A 22,757-nucleotide genomic window follows, 5' to 3' on the forward strand; every position below is an offset into this window, starting at 1 on the left:
AAACGGGATCCTGCAGTTCCTTCTCCTCAGAATTCCTCCCGCAGGATCAGGCCCTCTATTTGTAGACTTAAGAGCTACAAATGCATTGACATTGTAAAGCAAGGTGCTGGATTTGAAATATCTTCCCTCCTTTACTTACCTGGCAAGCTCTGAGGTTAGGACTCTCAGAACTAATTATAATTTAGGCAATCGAAGCAGTGCTAAGAGTAGAGCACAATTACTTGTTTATGCCTTAACCGAGTCTTTGATTCTTGCAGGGGAAAAACGAATCCTTGGATGGAATCTCCGCAAGTAAATACAGAAGAAAGGGAGTTTAAAATATATTTTTAACTAGCTGGTGCCTCTGCAAAAGTCACTGGTTAGTGGAATTGTGACATCAGAGATAGTATTTCCTCCTCCTCTTCTTCCTTCTCCTTTCCATTCCCTACTTCCCTGGTTCTCCCTTGTTTCTCTATCGCGTCTCCTCCTTGAATCCCAGAGATGGGATTGTGACACAAGTGCTAAATCAACCTTCAAACAACTCATGGATGAATGCTGATATTGAGACACCAAAGACAGGAGTAGGTAGGTCTGTGGCATCAGAGGTATGTGACTGATGTGACTGTCTCCCTTCTGTTCTTCATTCTTTGTGCCTGAGGCTGGTAGAATTGTGCTGTCAAATATACATGGATCACACAATAGGTAGAAGTGGAGGCAAACAGAATGGATGGCCTCTTTCTGGCCTATTTTTAAAGGTGTCAAATCACTGGTTAACCTAATAAAAAAGTCAAGACCTCATTGTACAAATACTAATTGTTGGCTTTAAAATTACCCAACTACATGAAAACCAGAGGAGAAATAGTGATACATTTCACTGGACATTCTTTCAGAGATACTTGGGAACTTTATATACAAGATAAATTCTATAGGCAAAAAGTCCTAGGACTTGCAAGCACCTAGAACTAAAAGTGGGTGAACAATAGGTTTTTCGGTGCACTTGCAATTCTGGGGGGAAAAAACAGATTTAAATTTTTTTTTTCACTGAATCAAAAGTTGAAAGAGAAAGATGTAAGATTCAAGTCAAACAAAATATTTTGTTCAACCTGAAAATTTTATTGTTTTTATTTCAATTGAGTGTTTAAAAAAAATTAAAAGGAAATTTCTACACAATCTTTTTGAATAAAATAATTTAAATATTTAATTTAGAAAATGTCAAAATGAAACATGATTTTAAAAATATTTTAGATTTTTTTTAACTGAAACAATTCAAAGAAATTGACACAAATTCATGGAATGTTTTGGTGTCACTGACTGCATTTTTTTTTTGCAAAAAATAAAAGAAAAGAAAAATTTGGTATAAGAGAGTTTGTCAAAAATGTTTGACAAGCTCTACTCAGAGCTGCCCAGGCACTGGTCCTATCCATTTGCAAGGACTTTTACATTCACCTTTGAAAAGAAATTGTAGCTATTTTACTCAGCCCAATGGTGTGTAACTGTCATTTGACACTGGCAATAGAGGAGCCTTATGGCTATAAATAAGTTACTCCTTGGCTGTAAGACTCATTTAACAATCATAAAAAGACCTTTAGTGTTTAATAATTACATAAAATATTGACTTTCTAATAATGAATATTTCTTCAGCTGTGACCCTGGTATAAACTAGTTCCTCATCTCTTCCACTGGCCTCCTTTACTGCCAGCACACAACTTCATTAGCCAGGCAAATGTTCCCCAGCTGGAGGCTCAGAGTGTCAACAGCAATTAACAAGAATCTTAATTTCCAAATACATTTCACAGTTTATTCATAGTGCAAAATTGTTCCTTACTTATCAGATTGCTGGGCGGAGTATTATGGCTACAGGTTTCCCATTAATGAATATTATCGAACAACTAGCACAGCTTGAACAAAAGATATTCCAGGACTTTCATGAGGCTTCCAAAGAAGTGGTTTGTTTCTCTACCGATGCTTATGCCTACTAGTGTTGAATGTTTTTAATACAATAAATAGTTTACCTTCATTTCTGTTATGCACCTGATGTCAGGAGAGTAATTCTGTATGAAATCCTTTTGAGCTAAGGATTTGAATACCTTGGAATGATGGGTTTCTCCCCTCCCACCCAAGTGCAACCATTTTCAGGAAAGCAGCAGAGCTGATTAAAATGAAAACAACAATAGATTCCAAGCCTGTTACACCTAATGAAAGATGATTGTTTAAAGTTTAGGGTGAAAGAAAGGTATTTAAAGCAACAAATACTGAACACTTCCAATCTTTCATGTAGTTAGTCCAGTCTGGAAACTGAACACTCCTTTCTATGAACTAATCCGTTCTTCTATATCTTCTGTGGGTTACCTTGAATTGTTACGACTATTGAATCTGTGTGCCATATGGCCAATAGCAGGAACTGTGGAAAATCCAAATGTTTCATTGAATAGTTCCATCCTCAGTCCCGTTTCTAAAAGCAGCATGCTGTAGTAGTATCAAATACTATATCCACCTCTCTCAGGCAGACTCTCGCTGGGCCATCACTGGCCAAAGCTGATGCTTCTGTAGTTTGCATATGATGTGTTCTGTTTAGCACTCTCTCATAGTGGCACTCAAGTCTGCACTCCTTCCCTTCGCCCCACCCTGCCATGAACAGAATGCAAAATGACCTGTTTGTCTTGTTTTCTTCTGAGCTAGGCAGACGTCTCTCCAGATTTTAATGCAACGAGTTCAGAGTCATCTATGTATTTTCCATTTAACTGTTCGTTGGTGGAATCGTGATGATACAGATAAACGGGGACCTCGGTGATGGATGTTGCTGTGTAGGAGGTAGATCGCGTAGAGCAGTGCTCGCGTCGTCTTTGCCCCCATTGGGTCTTATACTGCATCCATTGCCTTTTTAGAGCGCCCTGTACCTGCAAGGGAAGCCAAGCAATAGTTTTATCATTTTAATTAGTCGATGGATTTGGCTGGGATTTTTAACTGGCATCACAAGGCACAAGCTGGCTCCCTTCCCTTTTTTGATAATGCTGGAAATTCTACTTTGCAATATTAACCCAGTGCCATTGCTTTTCACCAAATGTTTATTTTAATCTCGTCTCCACCTTGCTTTGAGGTTAGAACTGGTTGAAAAATACTCAAGAATAGTTTTATTGTGGGTGAACTGTCCTCAGTGCAGAGAGCCAGCACACAACGCTCAAGTAAAACTTCAGCAGTGTAGCTTAAGTGGTGTACACTCAGGACATTTTGCCCCAGCTAAACTAGCCATGAATACTGAAGTGATGCACAGACCTTGGTGCTGGCCCACTGCCTGGTGGTGGTTTTCATCCTTTGTACATACACCATCACGGGGAGGAGGAGAAAGCAATTTCCTCAGACAGCTGAAGTAAAATGTATTTCAGAGCTGGGGGCCCAGTTGTGACACGGCCTATATAACCATGCAGAGGAATACCAAACCTCCTTAACATCCTAACTGGTCTTTCCCAGGCCTTGGGTCCAGGCACGAAGGAACGAATGGGGGTACTCATCTGCTTGCTCCCTCCCCAAAGCAGGTGTGTGGAAAATAAGAGGGGAACAGACAAAGCCAGAGTGTTGGGGTGGGTAGTAATTTACTGCAACAACATGATGTAAATAACTACGCTGGGAGCAAGAAGGTGAGGAACTGAGACATACGGATGTGCCCCGGTGTCACAGTGCTCCGGGGTGGTACAGATTAACTACCAGCCTCTGCTCAGGGCTGTGTCTAAACACCCAGACTAGCCCTAAGATAGGCTGTACCTTTGACTTGGGTGGCAACATTTTAATGTCTTTCAGACCCCTGGTAATGCCCGAATTCTAATGCATTTTATTAGTTCATAGACAGTAAAATGTCACCCACACACAAATAGCAGCAGCAGCAGCCTCTGTGCCTCTCTGGTGGGATGGAGGGAAGCTACTGTCATGTCATATAAAGGTGAGGCTTCATTAGGCATTGCTAAAACTCTGAGGGTACATCCATACTTACGGCCGGGTCGACGGGTAGCGTTCGACTTCTCGGAGTTCGAACTATCGCGTCTAATCTAGATGTGATAGTTTGAACTCCGAACGCGCTCCCGTCGACTCCGGAACTCCACCACCGCGAACGGCGGTGGCGGAGTCGACGGGGGAGCCGCGGACTTCGATCCCGTGGCATCTGGACAGGTAAGAAGTTCGAACTAAGGTAGTTCGACTTCAGCTACGCTATTCGCGTAGCTGAAGTCACGTACCTTAGTTCGACCCCCCACCCTAGTGTAGACCAGGCCTGAGATGCTTACAGAGCATACAGTGGGTTACGTCACTATGCTAGGAAGGGATATTTCAGTTGCTTGCAACTTTGTATTTTTAAGCCAAAGGCCAAGCCAAGTGATCCTAAAAATCCTTCCTCATGCAAGTAGTTGCACTGACTTCAACAGGACTACTCGTGTGAGTAAGCAAGCATTTGCAGGGCCCTTAACACATAACAAAAACGGTAGCCATCTCAGCTATTTGCTGTAGTCCAGTTGAAGACAATGTGGTTAGAATTGTTTTCAGCTGGAGAAGTGTTGTTTATTTACTCTCCCATAACTCAAGAATGGCTGAATGTATTTGTGCTATAGGCCAAGCACAGAAAAAGCCTAAGATTATACTGGAAACCACTGTGCATCCTGACTTGTAAGGGGCATGACCAAAGTTTATTATGGTAATACTGAGGGGAATGAGCTGCATTAATGAGATTTTCGTATCATGCCATTGCAGAAATTCAATTAGTGAAAAGGAGCTCCGGTATGATCTAATGTGACAAGGCATTGCTAATACAGTGGCAAAGCTTTAGTACAGAATTGTAGGTAAGTCCTGTATGGATTTCGGTTACTTAATGAGCAGCTTTCACCCTTACAGTGGTTCATATTGGGTGTAAATGCAGTGGCTCACATCAGGAAGGGACCAGGGGAAGCAATCTTTGCAAGGATTCATTCGGAGAATTTTCCCACATCATTCTGTGGAGCAGGAGGATATAGGGTTTCCCACCCACCCGTGGGGAAAGGCCTGGAGGACAGTCCTTGAAACCTGCTGGATCAGAGTGAGGCCAGGGCAACCTGTGCAGAAACCTTGTTTCTCTACACTAGCTCTAGCCACCAGCAGCCCCTTTTCCCCCTTACCTACCTTGGAACACAACTCCATTGGGGCTGCACTGTGAGCAGGGACTCCCCCTGGCCATCGCTGCCCTGGAGGCTACTGGAGTGTGGGTTGGTGTGGGTTGGTGCAGAAAAGATGATTTGGAGTTTACCCTTTCTGAGTAAACTCCATGCGGCTGGAAGGAGGAGGACGATGTGTCCCCTGCTCTTGCTCCTGGCCCAACTATGTCTTCCCCCTCCATTCTCCATGAGGAGCTCAGGACAAGTGAAAAGGCCCCTGTGGGTCCAGGGTGGGAGGGAATGCTGCTGCAGAGAGTGGGTGAGCACTCTCAAGCTGCTTTTACTCGTGCTGTGGTCTGAGGTTGCACCAGGACAAATGCAGGTTAGGGAAGAATAGGACTTAAAGAAGAGAGGCCTGATCATAGTATGAAGAGCTGCACAATCTACTGTGAGTAGCAGCTCATTTTGATCTCATCAAGGGGTAAAGCTTTGATTGTGGGGAGTTTGGAAGAGTGCAGGCATTCTTCTCCCAATTCAACCCAGGGTTAAAAGTGCCATGAATTAAAATGAATGAGCTCCATGTAGTACCGAATGCATAAGGTAAAAGTATATGTGTTTTTAATTCTTCACTGAACCTTTGGTTTATGAGATTCTGCTGCATTTACAAATTGAGTTAAACTGTATTTCTGTGCTAATGCCAAGGAATAGTGAACTGATCTCAAATGATCATATCCTCTACTAATTAAAACTATTCATATGCAGATTTGAAATTTGTTAGCTACATGACTGTGCTTTTAAAAATCATGTGCAGTATATTATTATGTTAATAATCAAAGAGATTATCAACTGGGTGTTACACCACAATGATGCATGAAATAAACCAAAGTCTAAAATAAGGAGGAAGTTTGGGTTTACTTGATTCTTCAGCTCTTTAAAATGTTTTCTGTTCTCTGCCAGCCATTCACACCTCTTTGGCAAGAAAGATACATGGCTATATTTTCAAACAGATTTTCCATTTTCTTGGCCAACCTTCCAGTCTAGAAGTAACCTCAGAACTGGAAGTATGGTCTACTGAGCTGGCCAACGCAGAAAGCTCAGACCATCTGTATAGTGTTGTTGTTGGAGAGAGGTACCGCAGTGCTGCTGTTGTCCCTTCACAAGAATAACATTCTGCAGTCATGGGTGGGGCCAGCTCTCAACTTAGGGAACTGAGAAAAATCATCCCCATAATTTACACATTCACTTTCTTCTTTTCCTATTAGTTAAGACATCAGTAATGTTCAGTGGCTTCTTATTCAGTGTCTTGGCGGGCAGTGCTGTAGGCTGGGCTTGTATGGAATGGAGGAAAATAATTTGCAGTGAGGAAGTGAATGTGTGGCTTGCTGCAAATACTGATGTGAAAGGCTAATAAGTCTTGGGAGCATTGGTTTTGGACAGAGATCATCTGCTTATGCCTCGAAGTGAATGACCCAGTAGTACAAAGTAAATCATTGAGGAACGGAACTTCTGTCACATTAATGCTAAGTCCTTACCTCTGTCATAGTATGTTTTTCCATGAAATATCACTCTGCATTCTAGTGACCTGGCAGTATTTGGATATAAAGGTTTGGAAATGGTCTTTCACCAAGCCTGAGGACCTGACTATAGCTTTAATCTATGCTGTGCATTCGATCCAAGCTGCAGCATGAGCCCCAGGAGGAATTCTGGTTGACTCAGCCAGAATTCTCCAGAAACCCAGGAGGTAACACATGCTGGAGTGCCTATCTCTGGGAGACAGTAGCAGATGGTCCTTTCAATGCCAGGCCAACTCCAAGGACCAGTGTGGAGGGATCTCAGGCTGTCCCTTTCAAACCCCTTTTTTGAGGTGCCTAGTGCTGCCACTGATGCTAACCAGGGGCAGTATCTCTTCTCTTTACCAAGATTATGGCATTCAACCTCCCTCTCTTCCCTTTTGCACCTGAAAGAATAACTGGAATTTGGAAGAAAGTGATCGAGTACAAAAGGGAGGCGAGGTGTAGACACTACCTTTCCAGAAAGAGAAAATGTCTGAAGATTAATAAGGTCGCTTAACTGAATCTCTATAGAACACTGTGGGCCCAGTGCTGCCAAGGCCGGCTCCACCATTTTTGCTGTACCAAGCAAAAAAAAAAGGAAAGAAAATAAAAAAGCTGACCGAACGGCCGAAGCAAAAAAAAAAAAAAGACACCCAGACTGTGCTGCCCCAAGAATGGACGGAATGCCGCCCCTTAGCATGTGCTGCCCCAGGCACGTGCCTCCTCCGCTGGTGCCTGGAGCCAGCCCTGAGTACTGCTATCTGTACTGGCAAAACTCCCATTGAAATCAATAAGAGTTTTGGCAGAGGAAGGACTGCAGCACTGGCCTCTATGGAGACAGCCTCTCACTTCCAGGTGTCATCCTACCCACTGAGTTTGTCTTTTGTCTAGTTTGTAGAAAATCATCTTCATCCACTGATGCTATAATAAGTTTACTTAGTGCTTCGACAGCCATGTACAGAGCTAACTAATCCTCAGAGGGAGGCAGGGAACTAATTGCTATTACCCTGATTTCACAGATGGAAACTGAAATAGAGAAAGTAGATGACTTGCCAAATGCGGCACAGGGATTTCTTAGCAGAGCTGGGCTGAGAGCTCTGTAGTTCCTGGCTCCTAGCCTTGAGCTCAGTCTATTAGATCACTGAAGGCTGGTCCTAATGGTTGTGAAGTTAGACTGGATGAGTGTAAAATCGTCCCTTTCTTAATATAGGTGCCCCTATTCTGACATTCTTTTATGAGTAGTGTTTATTTTTATAACTCAAAACCTACCCATTATGGGTGAAATCCACGTCGGGGAGAAAGGCGCTCTATGGGGGCTGCATTGTAGCCTTGACCCCTGGGGACGGATTTCACCTTTCCAGCCGCCTCTTTTCTGCCACACTTCACCCACGTTAGCGCAGGCACTTGGACTAGACAACTGTGAGCACATTTTATGCTACTTGGATATCTACCAACAGCTTCCTGATTTGCATGTACTAGCAGATAGCCTTGGGTATATGTGCTATAAAATATGCCCATAATTATTTTCAAATTACTGACGACTATAAATGGGTTCATGAATTTTACAGCTGCTATATGCACACATTGTGTGACATTGCTAAATATTAACTTGTAACTTTTTTAACTGATGGGCTGTTTGCAAAGGTAAGTGCAAATGATAAGATTTCTAAGCACATCTCTCATTGTTGATATATATGAGCCATTTCATCATGGATTCATTAGACCAGGGGTGGCTAATCTGAGCCTGAGAAGGAGCCAGAATTTACCAATGAACATTGCCAAAGAGCCACAATAATATGTCAGCAGCCCCGCATTCGCTACCCCGCTCCAGCCCCCAGTGCCTCCCGCCCACCGGCAGCCCCACCAATCAGCACCTCCCACTCTCTCCCCATGCCTCCTGCCCGCTGCAATCAGCTGTGTTGCAGTGCACAGGAGGCTCTGGTGGGGATTGGGGAGGAACGAGGGCATGGCAGTCTCAAGGGAAGGGGTAGGGGCCTTGGGGGAAGGGGTGGAGTGGTGGCAGGACCTGGGGCAGAACGGGGGGTTGAGCAGTGAGCACCCCACAGCACACTGGAAAGTTGGCATCTGTAGCTCCAGCCTCGGAGTCAGTGCCTATATAAGGAGCTGCGTATTAACCTCTGAAGAGCCACATGTGGCTCCGGAGTCACAGGTTGGCCACCCCTGCATTAGACCATCATCATATCTACAGATGTAGTTAGACACCCGAGTGATAGAATACACATGCAATTATTTAGGGGAGCAACACTGTACATGCAAAATTGGAAGCCACTTTTCAACCTCAGGCCCTATTTCTTATCTAATTTTAGGCTTTATTTAGTCCAAACATGCCTCTGTGATGTCCAGGTTTGCTAGATGTGCTAGAGCCATGGAGCTGCCTCCTATTTCATTCCAAGTTGGCAGTTCAGAAGAGGACACTCAGTCACTAGGAGACAGTATGTGACTATTCCTCTGATGACCCCCATATACGTCAATAAGAGTATAGTGACAAGGGATCCAATGAGTGTGTATTCTGAGTGTTCACTGTGTCCCCTGATATCCTCGCAGTGATTTGGATCTTCTGGCTGAGTGACAATCAGTCAGATGATGTAGATTTTTAGAGTGGCTGAACACTGAGGAAGCAATTCTCAACTAACAGCAGTATTATGACGCTGGTCCTGGAGATGTCAGGGTGGAGTCATCAAAGAGGACAGAGATCTCCGTCCTTTGGGGAACTCACTAACAGTTATGGAGGTCTCCTACCACCGGCAGTTTAGCTGTGTGTTGGAAGAATGCATGAAGCATCACTCTTCTCCAAATCAAAATAGTGGGCTGAATGGGCCAACACAGAATGCCAGATCCAAACACCCACCGAACTTTGTGGTGCCCAGAATCTGGATCTGATGAAGATATTGGTACAGTAATTGACTTGCCTTAAATTAGCAACAGGGAAGCCAATGGGAAACGTTAACATTTCCAAAGAATGTAAGTATTCTGAATGTTTGGCTTTTTTCAAAACACTTTATTTTAAATAATAGATAATTTTATTGGACCTGAATTGCAATGGAACTCTTGTAGAAGTTAATAGTGTCTACATTACTATTGCAAACACTAAATTATAAATGGGCCGGAGAAACTGAGTGACCTGAGTAAGTATTAAGAATTTTGAGTAGTGAAATGAATATGGTATAATTCCTTACTACGAATGTATTAATTCTGATTCCTAATTTTATGTACATATTGTAAAAAAATAAGAAAATTGTGATGTATATTTCATACTTAGTAATGTTCCTGAAACTTGGCCTTTGATTTTCTGCTTAACACCACATTATGCGTAAATTAGTAAACCATATAATAATTCATACTCTGTCAGCTAATGTCTTATCTAATTTACGAGTGACACTTTGCAATGTATTATCTATGACCACAGTGTAATTTTTTACAAGGACACACAGGACACAACTTCATTGTTATACTTGGAAACCAGGAATAAGCTGATTACCACAGTTCCACTGCGTATAAATCATTAAATATGCATTGGCCCAGAGAGAGAATAGCCCACTGGTCAGGGCATTCACCTGGGAGGGAGCAGACCCAGATTACAGTTACCCTGCTCCAGTGACTAATTATTCATACACAATGGAACAGCTTCAACAGGAGAGACTGAGAGAACTCTGCTCCAGAGTACCCCCATAGTCCGGGGGTAAGGGCATTTTCCTGGGGTGGGGGGGGCGGGGGAGGAAACTTAGTTCAAATTCCTTCTTCACATTAGGCCGAGGGGGAAATTGAACCTGGGTCTTCCACATCCAGCCCAGCTCTAATCAGTGGGTTAAAAGGCAAGGGCGGGGTTGGGCACCACCACCTCTGTTTGTTTGGGGGTGTTTGGTGTGTGCTGAGTACACCTACTGGACCTGCCTAGCAAGCTATATAGGCAGGAGAACACCTACTTCCAGCATCCTGCTGGGTCTTTGGTGTGAGATAGGCACCCCTGCACGTCTCCTGAGGCAGCTGCCTACATGCTCACTGACAGAAATTTAGGCACCTTGGGTGAGAGCCACAAAGGGATTTAGGTGTTGCAGTACATTGCAGCACCTAACTTTTAAGCACCTAGAAAATCACCTATGCTGTGATCCACAAAGTCTCAGTTAAGTGTCTGGGCTCCCTCTATGGTCAATGGGGAGAGACAGGCAACTTAGATTGCAGTCTACAACGCCAGCACCTAAGCTAACCTCTGGTGATGCTGACCTGAGGGGTGTGTGCTAAGCCCGGCCCCTCTCACGGTGTTAGGTGCCTATGTTGCATGCGAAGCCCAAAACAAAACAGCTGTGTGTTTGTGTGTGTGTGTAGGACCTCCTTTGTAATCGTTAACCCAGCAGATAGGGTACTCCCTAGGAAGTGGGAATCCCCGCTCCAGTGGGAGAAGGGATTTGAATTGAGTACCCTAACCACAGGTCTATGCAATGTTCTGGTGTGGGTCTCCGTCCATCTTTCCTACTGAAGTTTTCATTTTATTTAAATAATTGTATAATTAAATGTTAATTGGGCAAGTGAAGAGGTAGAATGACTATATAGCTCAGTGACTAGGGCACTTACCTGAGATATAGCCAATCCCTGATCAAATCCCTTCTCCCCTGCAGGAGAAAGGGGGACTCATACCAGGGACTCCCATATTGTGGGTTACTGTCCTAGCTGCTAGCCTACAGATTATAAGAGAAGTCCTCCTCCTTACTCCACCCCCAGCTGTTTTGTGTGAACTTGCCTGAGGAACCCGATCTGGTAGGCAGGCTCTGAGCTTGCCTACTGGATTGATTTTCCACATGCGAGTTAGTTGGACAAATGCCTATCTTCCCTGGTTTGTGAATCACTCTAGAGTGAGGGAGCAGTGTGCATGCTCAGAAACATAAGTGCTTAGGGAATCTTTACTACAAATCTTTCGCACCAAATGAATTTAGATGCACGCAGGGTTAGGCAGCAGGCAAGTGGGAGTTTTGTGGATCACAGTGGTACCTAAAAACAGGGCTTGGGCACCAAAGTACCTTTGTGGATTGCAACCCTAGTGACTTTGGGTGCCTACTAGTTTAGGCAGTGGCTGAGCAGGGAGTTTGAGAATCTCAGTGGTGCCTAAATGTTGGAGTTAGGCACCAAAGTCCTTTGGTGGATCTAGCCCTTAATCCATTTAAATTCTATGTCTTTGATTTTGGGACTCTATCCAGGATTTATATTAGGGATAATCTGGTATACTTAATCCTGCCTCAGTGTCTAAATGATCTGGACTAAATGACCTCTTGAGGTCCCATTGAGCCCTACATTTCTATAGTTCAGATAGCCCTAAATTTAAACACAAAGTTATTCCCACAGTTATGTGCACCTGCAGTTGGAGGCCTGGTTAAAAGCATGGCCAATATTGTGTAATTATTCCCACTGATTATCCAGTTAATTATGATCCATGTTATTACACCAGCCATATTAGTCATTAATGTATGTACAGATGTGTGTAGCTTTATGGGGTAACATACTGAGTCTTGATTTTTGTTGAAGGAAGTTGCATACAATGCTGAAAACTGACCTCTTCAAGTGCATCCAATTTTTACAAGAGAGACCTTGTTTTAATGTCAGCAGAGTTCCATGGTAATGCTCCCAATATGTTTCAAAAGTATTTTTCTGCTATACTGCCGTTCAGAAAGTGGCTTGTTGTAGATATTAAAGCAGCTCTTGATGTCTCTTACCAAGCTATTTATATTTATAATACCAGTATTATAGTGGAATAGACCTAAAAGCAGTAATAGGCACACAGCATATTGATCCAGCTGTAAGAGAGTGGGAGAGAACTTTCACTCAAGGGTTTTTATTTATCAATTACGACTTACAAATCATAAACCTTAAGAAAGGCCAATGCTGATCCTCAAATGAATGAATGAAAAGGCACTTCGTAATGATACAGAACTGCTTCTCTGACTATATGATGTAAAGAGTTTGTATCACTGAGTTTAATTAGAAAAGCAAGTTAACTTTTAAGGTTAAGGCAGGGGTTGGCAACCTTTCAGAAGTGCTGTGCCGAGTCTTCATTTAATCACTCTAATTTAAGGTTTTGTGTGCCACTAATACATTTAAACATTTTTAGAAGGTCTCTTTCTATAAATCTATAATATATAGCTAAACTATAGTTGTATGTAAAGTAAATAAGATTTTTAAAATGTTTAAGAAGCTTCATTTAAAATTAAATTAAAATGCAGAGCCCCCCGGACTGGTGGCCAGGACCTGGGCAGTGTGAGTGCCACTGAAAATCAGCTTGCGTGCCTATCCCTGGGTTAAAGGTTGGACTGAGACAGAATACTGTGGTCCTTCATGACAGCATTTCTCTGGGAACTCAATTACTTTTTGCAGGATAAAAGTTATGATTAAAAAATAGCTTCTAGGTTTATGGATATAGATAGAAATAAAAGCTCTGGGAGATTTGCATGACTTCCATTCATCTCAACAGGGTGTCGATAATGGTGCCTAATGCTCAAAATTCACATATTAGCACCATTGACTATTTCACTGCTGATTATTTTACCCAATCACCCAGCTATTCTGGATTGGAGGCAGAATTTGGGTAAATGAATGAGACTGATATAGAATGCAACCTATTTTTTTCTTTCCTCTGACTTAGATTAAATTGAGAGGGTAAAGAGTTAGAACCTCATCCTCTGGACTTCATTTCCCACCATCTTCTCTGTAAAAATCATAGTCCTAACTCAAGCACCTTCCAGTGACGTTGCAAGGAAAAAATAGCATTTCTACAGTGCAGTGAAAATGTAAAGCACTGCATCATATGTGCATTTAAAATACAGATTTATGGTGCTACAGTTATGTTAATTGTGAACAATAGTCCAAGTATTTTAAGAGGCTGAATTTGGTTGAGTACAGTTGATGAACTTCACATGCTTACCTCTCCATTGAAGAAGCAAAATATAGTTGCAACAAGTAAGCCCTAAGAAGGACAAAAAGAAAATAGGTTAGAATGTTTCCATGTTTGTGCATTATTGTTAATTTAAGGCTCAGAGTCATGAGATGAAGGGATTATGATACACTCCTACCTCCACAACCTCAAATGACCGTCCTGTATAGTTTATAGTCAGGTATTACAGTATCCCATTGATTTTTGCCTTTTCACCATGTTTTACTCGTGCCTATGTTGTCATGATCTACTGTCATTACCAGCCATTCCAGTTCACATATTTTTGCCTTTAAGCATTACAGTTGCTTCCTGTCAGGGAGTGCTAGAAAAGGGTCATTAAAAGGGCAGATCCCAGTCCAAGGTAAGGGGGAAAGCTTAGGAGCAGAGCAGCTCATTGGTATGGAATCTTGAGAAAGAAAGGGGTGAAGCTGAGTGACCTAGATGCTACTGCTCTTCTTTTGGAAGATGGATGCGAGGGGAGCAGTACAGGCCAGGTGTCACATGTTCTTTTTTCAGCAGGAATGGAGTGCCCCAGGAGCACAGGTGTCGGCTTCCTCCTTCCCCCGAGGTGCACAACTGCTGCTCCGCTCCAGGCCCTACCCACTCCACCCCTTCTCCCAAGACCCTACTCCCACCCCACCTCTTCCTGACCCCACTTTGCCTTTTCCTGCCCCCTCCCCGAAGATGCCTCCTGCATGCCGTGGAACAGCTGATCGTGGCAGGTGGGAGGTGCTGGAAGGGACGGGGAGGAGTTGAGCGGCAGGGCTACCGGTGGGCAGGAGGTGCTGAGAGGGGAGGGAGGAAGCTGGCTGCTGGTGGGTGCTAAGCACCTGCTAATTTTTTTCCATCAGTGCTCCAGCGCTGGAGAACCCATGAAGTCGGCGCCTATGCCCAGGAGCTCTTAACTGGAATGTGTGGTTGGAGAAATGAGCCTGGGAATGGGAGGCCACATATGCCTACATGGGTGGATGGAAGCATCAGTGGATGGGAAAGAAGGAGAGAATGGGGTGAGCAAGAGGATAGAGAACAAATAAAAAAAGAGAGAACATTGATCCTAACTTGACCGTCACTGTTTAAAATTAATCTAAGTAGCACAATAGGAGTAAAGAGGGATATTTCATTAGTGCTACAGCAAAATGAAACAGTGTCAGGTCAGGAACACGTGATGAGGATGCATAAAATAAAGAAGAGCAATTTCTCACACTTAGGTTCTGCAATGTAGAGCCACTTAAGTAGAAAAGTAGAAAAGAATTTTTCTTAAAAGATTTCTGTACTGTGTTCTAAAAGGTATATTAGATCTTATTAATAGCATTACATAGCCACATTTAACGTCAAGTGCATTCATTTTAGATCACTTAAAATATTCCTTAAACAGTAATAAAATAAATGTAGCAAAGAATTTTAGGGGGAAATTGCAACGTAGTGGCTAGCATTCTCCCCTTTCCCCCCTTTGCTGCTCCTTGATCCTGCCTTCCAGGAGTTGCTCTGCCTTCCAGGGTTGCTCTAAATTGTGGCCATTTTTGCCCAACTGCCTATGGCCCAGCAACTGGGAACTGGTGAGTTACTTTTATGCTTTGCCTCATCCCCTTTTCTCCAGCCAACCTCAATAGGACAGTCAAGCCAGCCTTAAAGCTCCTTTTGCGCTGCTGGATTTGGCCCGTAGGTATGATACAGCTACATCAGTAAAACACTTTATGATGTGTTCCCCTCTATGGCATACACACCATAGATACTACTTAAGAAAATACAATCTATACGAATAAAAACGAATGCTCAGTTACTGTAATTTAAAGAAACAAAAGTTTGCCGTGATTTTGAAAAACTCAGTTGTAGCTGACTGTAGCTGACTGTGCATTATTCTGAGTGGAAGCTTAATCCTGCTTTAAAGTTTAGATAGCTTTCCATTTATACAACCAAGCATTTTTCAAAGATGCATTTCTTAGCCTACCGGAAAAAAAAATCTATTTCTACATTGGCTTCATGTTCTTGTTTTCAGCACTGTCAATTTTTTCCCTCCCCCAAGATGTTTCAGAAGAGAGCATCGGAATCTCTCTCCATTAGCTTTAAAACACTTTGCCAAAGTGCTTTTAAAATTCCTCTGCTCTTGTGTTAGCATAAATTGGTAACATTCATTATCTGAGTAGCACAGTATGCATGGTGTAACAATAGATAAACTATCCTAATACTGGTTTCAGAGTAGCAGCCGTGTTAGTCTGTATCCGCAAAAAGAACAGGAGTACTTGTGGCACCTTAAAGACTAACAAATTTATTGTAGCATGAGCTTTCGTGAGCTAGAGCTCACTTCTTCGGATGCATAGAATGGAACACACAGACAGGAGATATTTATACATACAGAGAACATGAAAAGGTGGAAGTATGCATAACAACAGGAAAAGTCTAATCAATTGAGATGAGCTCTTATCAGCAGGAGGAAAAAAAACTTTTTGAAGTGATAATTAAGATGGCCAATAGAAGGTGTGAGTATGCCAACATCTTTATGGCTGACTTAGAACAACGCTTCCTTAGCTCTCGTTCCCTAACGCCCCTACTCTACTTGCGCTACATTGATGACATCTTCATCATCTGGACTCATGGAAAAGAAGCCCTCGAGGAATTCCACCGAGATTTTAACAATTTCCATCCCACCATCAACCTCAGCCTAGACCAATCCACACAAGCGGTCCATTTCCTAGACACTACTGTACTAATAAGCGATGGTCACATAAATACTACCCTATACCGGAAACCCACTGACCGCAATACTTACTTACATGCCTCCAGCTTCCATCCTGGACACACCACACGATCCATTGTCTACAGCCAAGCTCTAAGATACAACCATATTTGCTCCAATCCCTCAGACAGAGATAAACACCTACAAGATCTCTATCAAGCATTCTTAAAACTACAATACCCACCTGCTGAAGTGAAAAAACAGATTGACAGAGCCAGAAGAGTACCCAGAAGTCATCTACTACAGGACAGGCCTAAAAAAGAAAATAACAGAACACCACTAGCCATCACCTACAGCCCCCAACTAAAACCTCTCCAGCACATCATCAAAGATCTACAACCTATCCTTAAAGATGATCCCTCACTCTCACAGATCTTGGGAGACAGGCCAGTCCTCGCTTACAGACAGCCTCCCAACCTGAAGCAAATACTCACCAGCAACCGCACACCATACAACATAAACACTAACCCAGGAACCTATCCTTGCAACAAAGCCCGATGCCAGCTCTGTACACATATCCATTCAAGTGACACCATCATAGGACCTAATCACATCAGACACGCCATCAGGGGCTCGTACACCTGCACATCTACCAACGTCATATATGCCATCATGTGCCAGCAATGCCCTTCTGCCATGTACATTGGCCAAACCGGACAGTCTCTACGCAAAAGAATAAATGGACACAAATCTGACATCAGGAATCATAACATTCAAAAACCAGTGGGAGAACACTTCAACCTCTCTAACCACTCAGTGACAGACTTGAAGGTGGCAATTTTGCAACAAAAAAAACTTCAAAAACAGACTCCAAAGAGAAACTGCTGAACTCGAATTAATATGCAAATTAGATACAATTAATTCTGGCCTAAACAAAGACTGGGAATGGTTGGGTCATTACACTAATTGAATCTATTTCCCTATGTTAAGTTCTCCTCACACCTTCTATTGGCCATCTTAATTATCACTTCAAAAAGTTTTTTTTCCTCCTGCTGATAAGAGCTCATCTCAATTGATTAGACTTTTCCTGTTGTTATGCATACTTCCACCTTTTCATGTTCTCTGTATGTATAAATATCTCCTCTCTGTATGTTCCATTCTGTGCATCCGAAGAAGTGAGCTGTAGCTCACGAAAGCTCATGCTACAATAAATTTGTTAGTCTTTAAGGTGCCACAAGTACTCCTATCCTAATACTGTAATAAGGCTGTGTTAAGACTTAATTTTCATGGCACTCTTACAGTAAGATATTGAACATATATGTGGTATCTATTCTATGTATTGTTTTTTTTACTTCAAATCTTCCAACAGTGAAATCAGAAACAAGCTTTGCCAAAATCAGACGCAACTTTGCAGGGCCGCCCAGAGGATTCAGGGGGTCTGGGGCAAAGCGGAGGAGCTGCGGCGCTTGTACTCACCCAGTGGCGGTCCGGGTCTTCGGCGGAATTTCGGTGGCGGGGGGGGGTCCTTCAGTCACTCCGTGTCTTCGGCAGCACTGAAGGGCCCCCCACCGCCGAAATGCTGTGGAAGACCCGGAGCGACCGAAGGGCCCCTCGCCACTGAAATGCTGCTGAAGACCCGGAGTGACTGAAGGGCTCCCCGCCACTGAAATGCCACTGAAGACCCGGACCGCCGCCAGGCCAGGGCTCGCGGGGCCCCAGAGTCTGGGACAAATTGCCCCATTTGCCCCCCCCGGCGCGGCCCTGCAACTTTGAGGGCAATTTCTTTGAAAGGATAATGAATGTTCAGGAAGTTGTTAATCTATGGTTTTGGAATAAAGAAAACACTTCAAAAAAAGCATCTCTGTTCTCAACTTGGGAGTTGTTTTCTCTATATTATATGGAAAACATGGAGAATGTGGAAATGGAGACTGTGAGATGACTGATTAATCCAGAGTGAAAGCTACAGTAACAGAATTCATAGTATGAAGCATTACAGTTTGGACATACCATCCTCGTGGCCATAACAAAAACAAAAAGATCACAGGTTATTCACAGTCGCCTCACCGCCAGTAAGGGCTGATGTTCAGCATCTGGAAAAAATGTAGCTTGATTTCTGTAAAGACCGGGTCAGTTCACTGCTGTCAGGAGAGGGCCACTTGGGCTACTGATAAGGGCAGTAGAGGTGCTACAAGCTCAATGCCAGCTGGCTGGCTGCAGACTGAACCAGTATGTCTGCTGAACAGCCGTGGGTATGTTTACACAGCATTTGGGAGAGAGCCTCCCGGGCCAGATCGACAGAACTGGGTGAACGGGGCTCATGCTAGTGCTCTAAAAACTGCTGTATAGACAATGCTTTGAAATTGCGACTTGGGCTGCAGTGCAGGCTCTGAAGCCTGGGGGGTGGGGAAGGTGGGCATGACCCACAAGTTCAAAGTGCTGTCTATACAACTACTTTTAGAGACTAGTGTGAGCCCCGCTAGTCCAAGTCTGTCAACCTGGGCTGCGAGGCTCACACCCACTCACTCCCCAGTGCTGTGTGTACATACCCAGTGTGATCTGTGCTTGCAAGGAAGAACAGCCTAATATCATGACAGGCACTGTAATCTAGTGGACAAATCCCTTATTATATCCCCACCTTCTTCCTCTGCGCTTGGCTCCAGGTGAGAGTAGGATAAGATAGAAGAGCAGATAAATAGAGCGGGGAAGAGGCGTGCAGGACTGTTTATGATTGGGATGTATGCCAAAAAAAAAAATCTCACAAACCCACAGGTGCTGGAATTAGGGGTGCTTCTGCACCCCCTGGCTTGAAGTGGATTCCATTATATACAGGGTTTACAGTTAGGTTCAATAGCTCTCAGCACTCCCACTATAGAAATTGTTCCAGCAACCCTGCACAAACCCACCCCAAATCCTCTCAAGATCCTAGCCTGAGGCCCCTAGTTTGCAAGTATCGAAGTTTACTCACTTTCCACATTCTTTTTAATCGTCATTGAAGCACTTGTTGCTCCTGCCGCTATTACAACAAATCTAGGAGCTGAGTTTAAGGGAGAAGTGGCCAGAGTAATACTTGTTCTGCCCCTTATGGAAATTAAGGTCAGCCTTATCTGCATCAATTTGGGCCAGTTGCCAACCTTCTTTGAAAGCATGACTATTTATTGATCTGTATTGCAATAGCACCTAAGGGCCGCAGGCAGGGATCAGGGCCCTATTGTGATAGATTCTGCACAAACACAGAAACAAAAGATAGTGCCTGCCCAAACAGCTTACAATGTAAATATGACAAGAGACAACAAGTGGATACAACAAGCCAATGGGGGCAACATGAGGAGCAGTGACACACTCCTGGTTGGCATGGCCAGCAGTGGTCACATCACACCAGCAGCCTAACAATTTTTGTGTTTTTCAGAGGCATCACGGCACAGGAGAGTTTTACAAGGAGCGAGGGGGCATTGCAGATGACATATTTCCAACTTCCTTTTCCAGAATAGGAGGAAATCAGTGAATTAATGAGATTTAGACTAATGCACACTACTAGGATTAGATCAAGAATACTCACACAGCATAGGTTTCTAACATTAAGCTGAAAAGAATAGATGACACTGCTAGTTGCTTTTAGTGACAAGTAAATACTAGAGAGTGACTTGTTTGTTCTTCAACATTAGGGCCTCAGACACTTTCTGTTGGATAAAAGTTGCTACTTCATTGGTGTTGTGAAATATGAGTATCCCAGCTCCTATATACACCACTAGCTCTGCCTGATACTGCAAGACTATTAGGGGATGGCTACATGGCCCGTGGAAGCAAGCCTGAGGATGGGGGTGGGCTTCAGAGCCTAAGCAGCAACTTTGAAACACTGACTACACAGTTATTTTTAGAGGACTAGTGGGAGCCCCTTAGCCCAAGTCTGCCGACCTGGGCTGGGAGGCTTGCTCCTGTGGGCTGTGTAGACATACTTTCACTCTCTGGGATGTCTTTATCTTTACCTAAATAGATGGCATGCTTTCCTTCTGGACTTATGCTGAAAAATCTTTTCCATTTTTATTTTTGCTCCACCAGCGTTCACAGCTCTGCATGTACTTTCTCCTTAACTGTGAAACTGCAGAGCCAAAGTATTATTAGATATTAGCCTTGTGTTTTCTGAGCCAGGGGATTTAGGGTACAATTGATTTTTAAGATTGCTGTGTTTGTACTCTAGCTTTAAACAGCAGGGAGCTGCATTTCCAAGAATGTCATTGGTGGGGGCCATTGATTCCTTCCTTGAGGACCACAATGTGCAGATTACTCCTTACATTTCTCTTTTCTGTATCTCCTGTGTTCTTTTCTGATACTATTAGTTTCTGCTCGAGCTGCTGCAATCTTTGCTGAAGCTGAGGTCACTCATCCTCCATCAAACAGCCCTCTCTCTGCCTCCTTTACCCACGGTATGGAGTAATTAAGCTCTCCTGCTATATTTTGTCTGAGATACGTGATAACATTGATTTTGGAGTGGAGAGCGTACGTCAGGACTGATGTTATTTTAGGATTAACACGTTTAGTTACTGCTTCTGAATTTTTTTTTATTTAACTACTGAAACTCTACCAAGATCACCTGAACCGCAGCCTTCTGTTGAACCTTGCCCTAGTGTATGTTCAAATTTACCAGCCTTGGGACATTTGTGTGTCTTCTTGAATTGATGGCTAGATTTTTATCATGTTTGGAAGCCAATATTGGTCTGAGCCCATTCTTTGCTTGACAATTATTTGGTTTGGTTTTCACTTCACTACAGTGTCTTACAGTGGAGTTACATTCTGAAAGGTGACTTGTAAAATATAGCTCCATGGGGTTTGACATGGATTGTATCTCAGTGACGCCATATGAAATGTGCTCATTTCACCAATAAAGAGATACTTGCTAACTGCTAGGCCTGCAAGCTCAGCCTGAGTTTTGGCAGCCAAACTGCCTGCCTTCTGGATTGTGCCTCATCACCAGCAATAAAGATTTTGCAGGTTTGATGCTGCCCTCAGTTATACCTCTTCACCCAAGGCTGGATTAATCTTTTGTTGGCCCTGGTCCCCGGACCGTGGCCCCATCCCCCATTCCGCCTGCACTCGATCTCTTCCCTCCAAGGCCCCACCCACTGCTGGCATGGGGTGAGGAGGCGGAGAGGAGTGAGCAGGGGGTCAGGGGGTGGAGAGGCGTGAGTGGTGGGCAGAGCCTTGGAGGGGAAGAGGCTGAGCAGGGGTGGGGCCAGAGTCTGAGTGCTGGAGCCCCTTCTGAGTGTGGGTCCGGCCCCTCGACACCATTGGCGCAATTATAAGCTGTGTGCACCTCCATGCCATCAATTACACCTGTGTAACCCTATTGCCTTCAGTGGGATTGTATTGTTTAAAAAATGGCAGCATTCAAAGACAGTAGGGATTGGATAGTTGGTCTTGAAACTGAAATTCAATGAACCATTTTGGTGAGGATGCAAGTATGAGCCAGAACAGAATCTGGGGCACACACACAGGTCATGCAGAGCAGACAGTAGAAAAGAGCAGTAAACATTTATTTGTCACCAAATTGAGCAAGTTTGCGCCTGCATGCAGAATGGAACTGCGCTTTAAGGAAATGGAAACTGAGATGTGAAGTATCCTACTCTGGGTTGTCTCTGTATTATCCTTCCCAGTTCATCACAAGTACTGTTCAAGCCCGCGTAACTCTAAAAGTTCTGGAGAAACAGAAATCTTGCCCTCGAAACTGAACATTTAACATCACTGTAAAGTTGATTTTACTATATGGTGCTGAAACTTGAAGACTTATTAAGACCTTATTATCTGAACTATACTTTTTCATAACCAGCTGCCTTAGACAAATCCTAATGACCAGATGGCCAGAAAAAAAAATCACAAATGAAGAATTTTAAAGGAATACAAAGCAGAAACCTATAGGACAGGAAATTATGGAATGAAAATGGAGATTACTCGGACAACACAGAGGACAGACTCAAGTAACTTAACAAGACAGACATTAGACTGGAACACCCAGGGCAAGAGGAGATGAGGTAGACCAAGGATAACATGGAAACACACAATAGAAGGAGAAATGAAAGATCAAAATGACATAGGAAGAAGCTAAGGCCAGGTTCAGGGCCAGATTTAGGGGCAGGCAACCCAGACAACTGCCTGGGGTGCTGGCCTTGGGGGGTGCCAGGCTTGGGGTGCTGTTTATGTTGTTAGCAACAAGAGAGAAAATAGAATATTTGAAGGAAAATGTTTCAGATATTCTGTATGTGGATTCATTTTTCACTAACCTTCTAGAATATTCTGGACTTTTGTAGAATCTCATGGAGCCTTCCAGACTTTCTGAGAACTACATTTTTCTTGAACCTCCTAGAATGTTGTCAGCTGTGCCCTTGCGAGTATTTAAGGGGTGAGGAATCGCCAGTCAGTCAGTGAGATATAAGAATGAAGTGAAGTGAAGCTGAGATATTGTGAATCTTGTTTTATTGTGTAATTGCATAAGTGTACTTGTGTTTTAAGAC

The 22,757-nt window shown here is 43.5% G+C and overlaps 1 protein-coding gene across 1 annotated transcript in view; it reads right to left on the bottom strand.

The window, feature by feature from the left end:
• Positions 1-1,531: 1,531 nt before the first annotated feature.
• The window catches only part of CALCR (calcitonin receptor), a 240,080-nt gene continuing 218,854 nt past the window's right edge, over positions 1,532-22,757 (bottom strand). Inside the window, exons 12-13 of the mRNA XM_039525170.1 lie at positions 13,572-13,613; positions 1,532-2,876 (exon numbers count right to left, since the gene is read on the bottom strand). Of these exons, the coding sequence (XP_039381104.1) occupies positions 2,655-2,876; positions 13,572-13,613 (264 nt within the window). The 3' untranslated portion in view covers positions 1,532-2,654. The remainder of the gene's footprint in view (positions 2,877-13,571; positions 13,614-22,757) is intronic.

Source organism: Mauremys reevesii, linkage group 2 (assembly GCF_016161935.1).
Source record: "Mauremys reevesii isolate NIE-2019 linkage group 2, ASM1616193v1, whole genome shotgun sequence".
NCBI classification, from domain to species: Eukaryota; Metazoa; Chordata; order Testudines; family Geoemydidae; genus Mauremys; species Mauremys reevesii.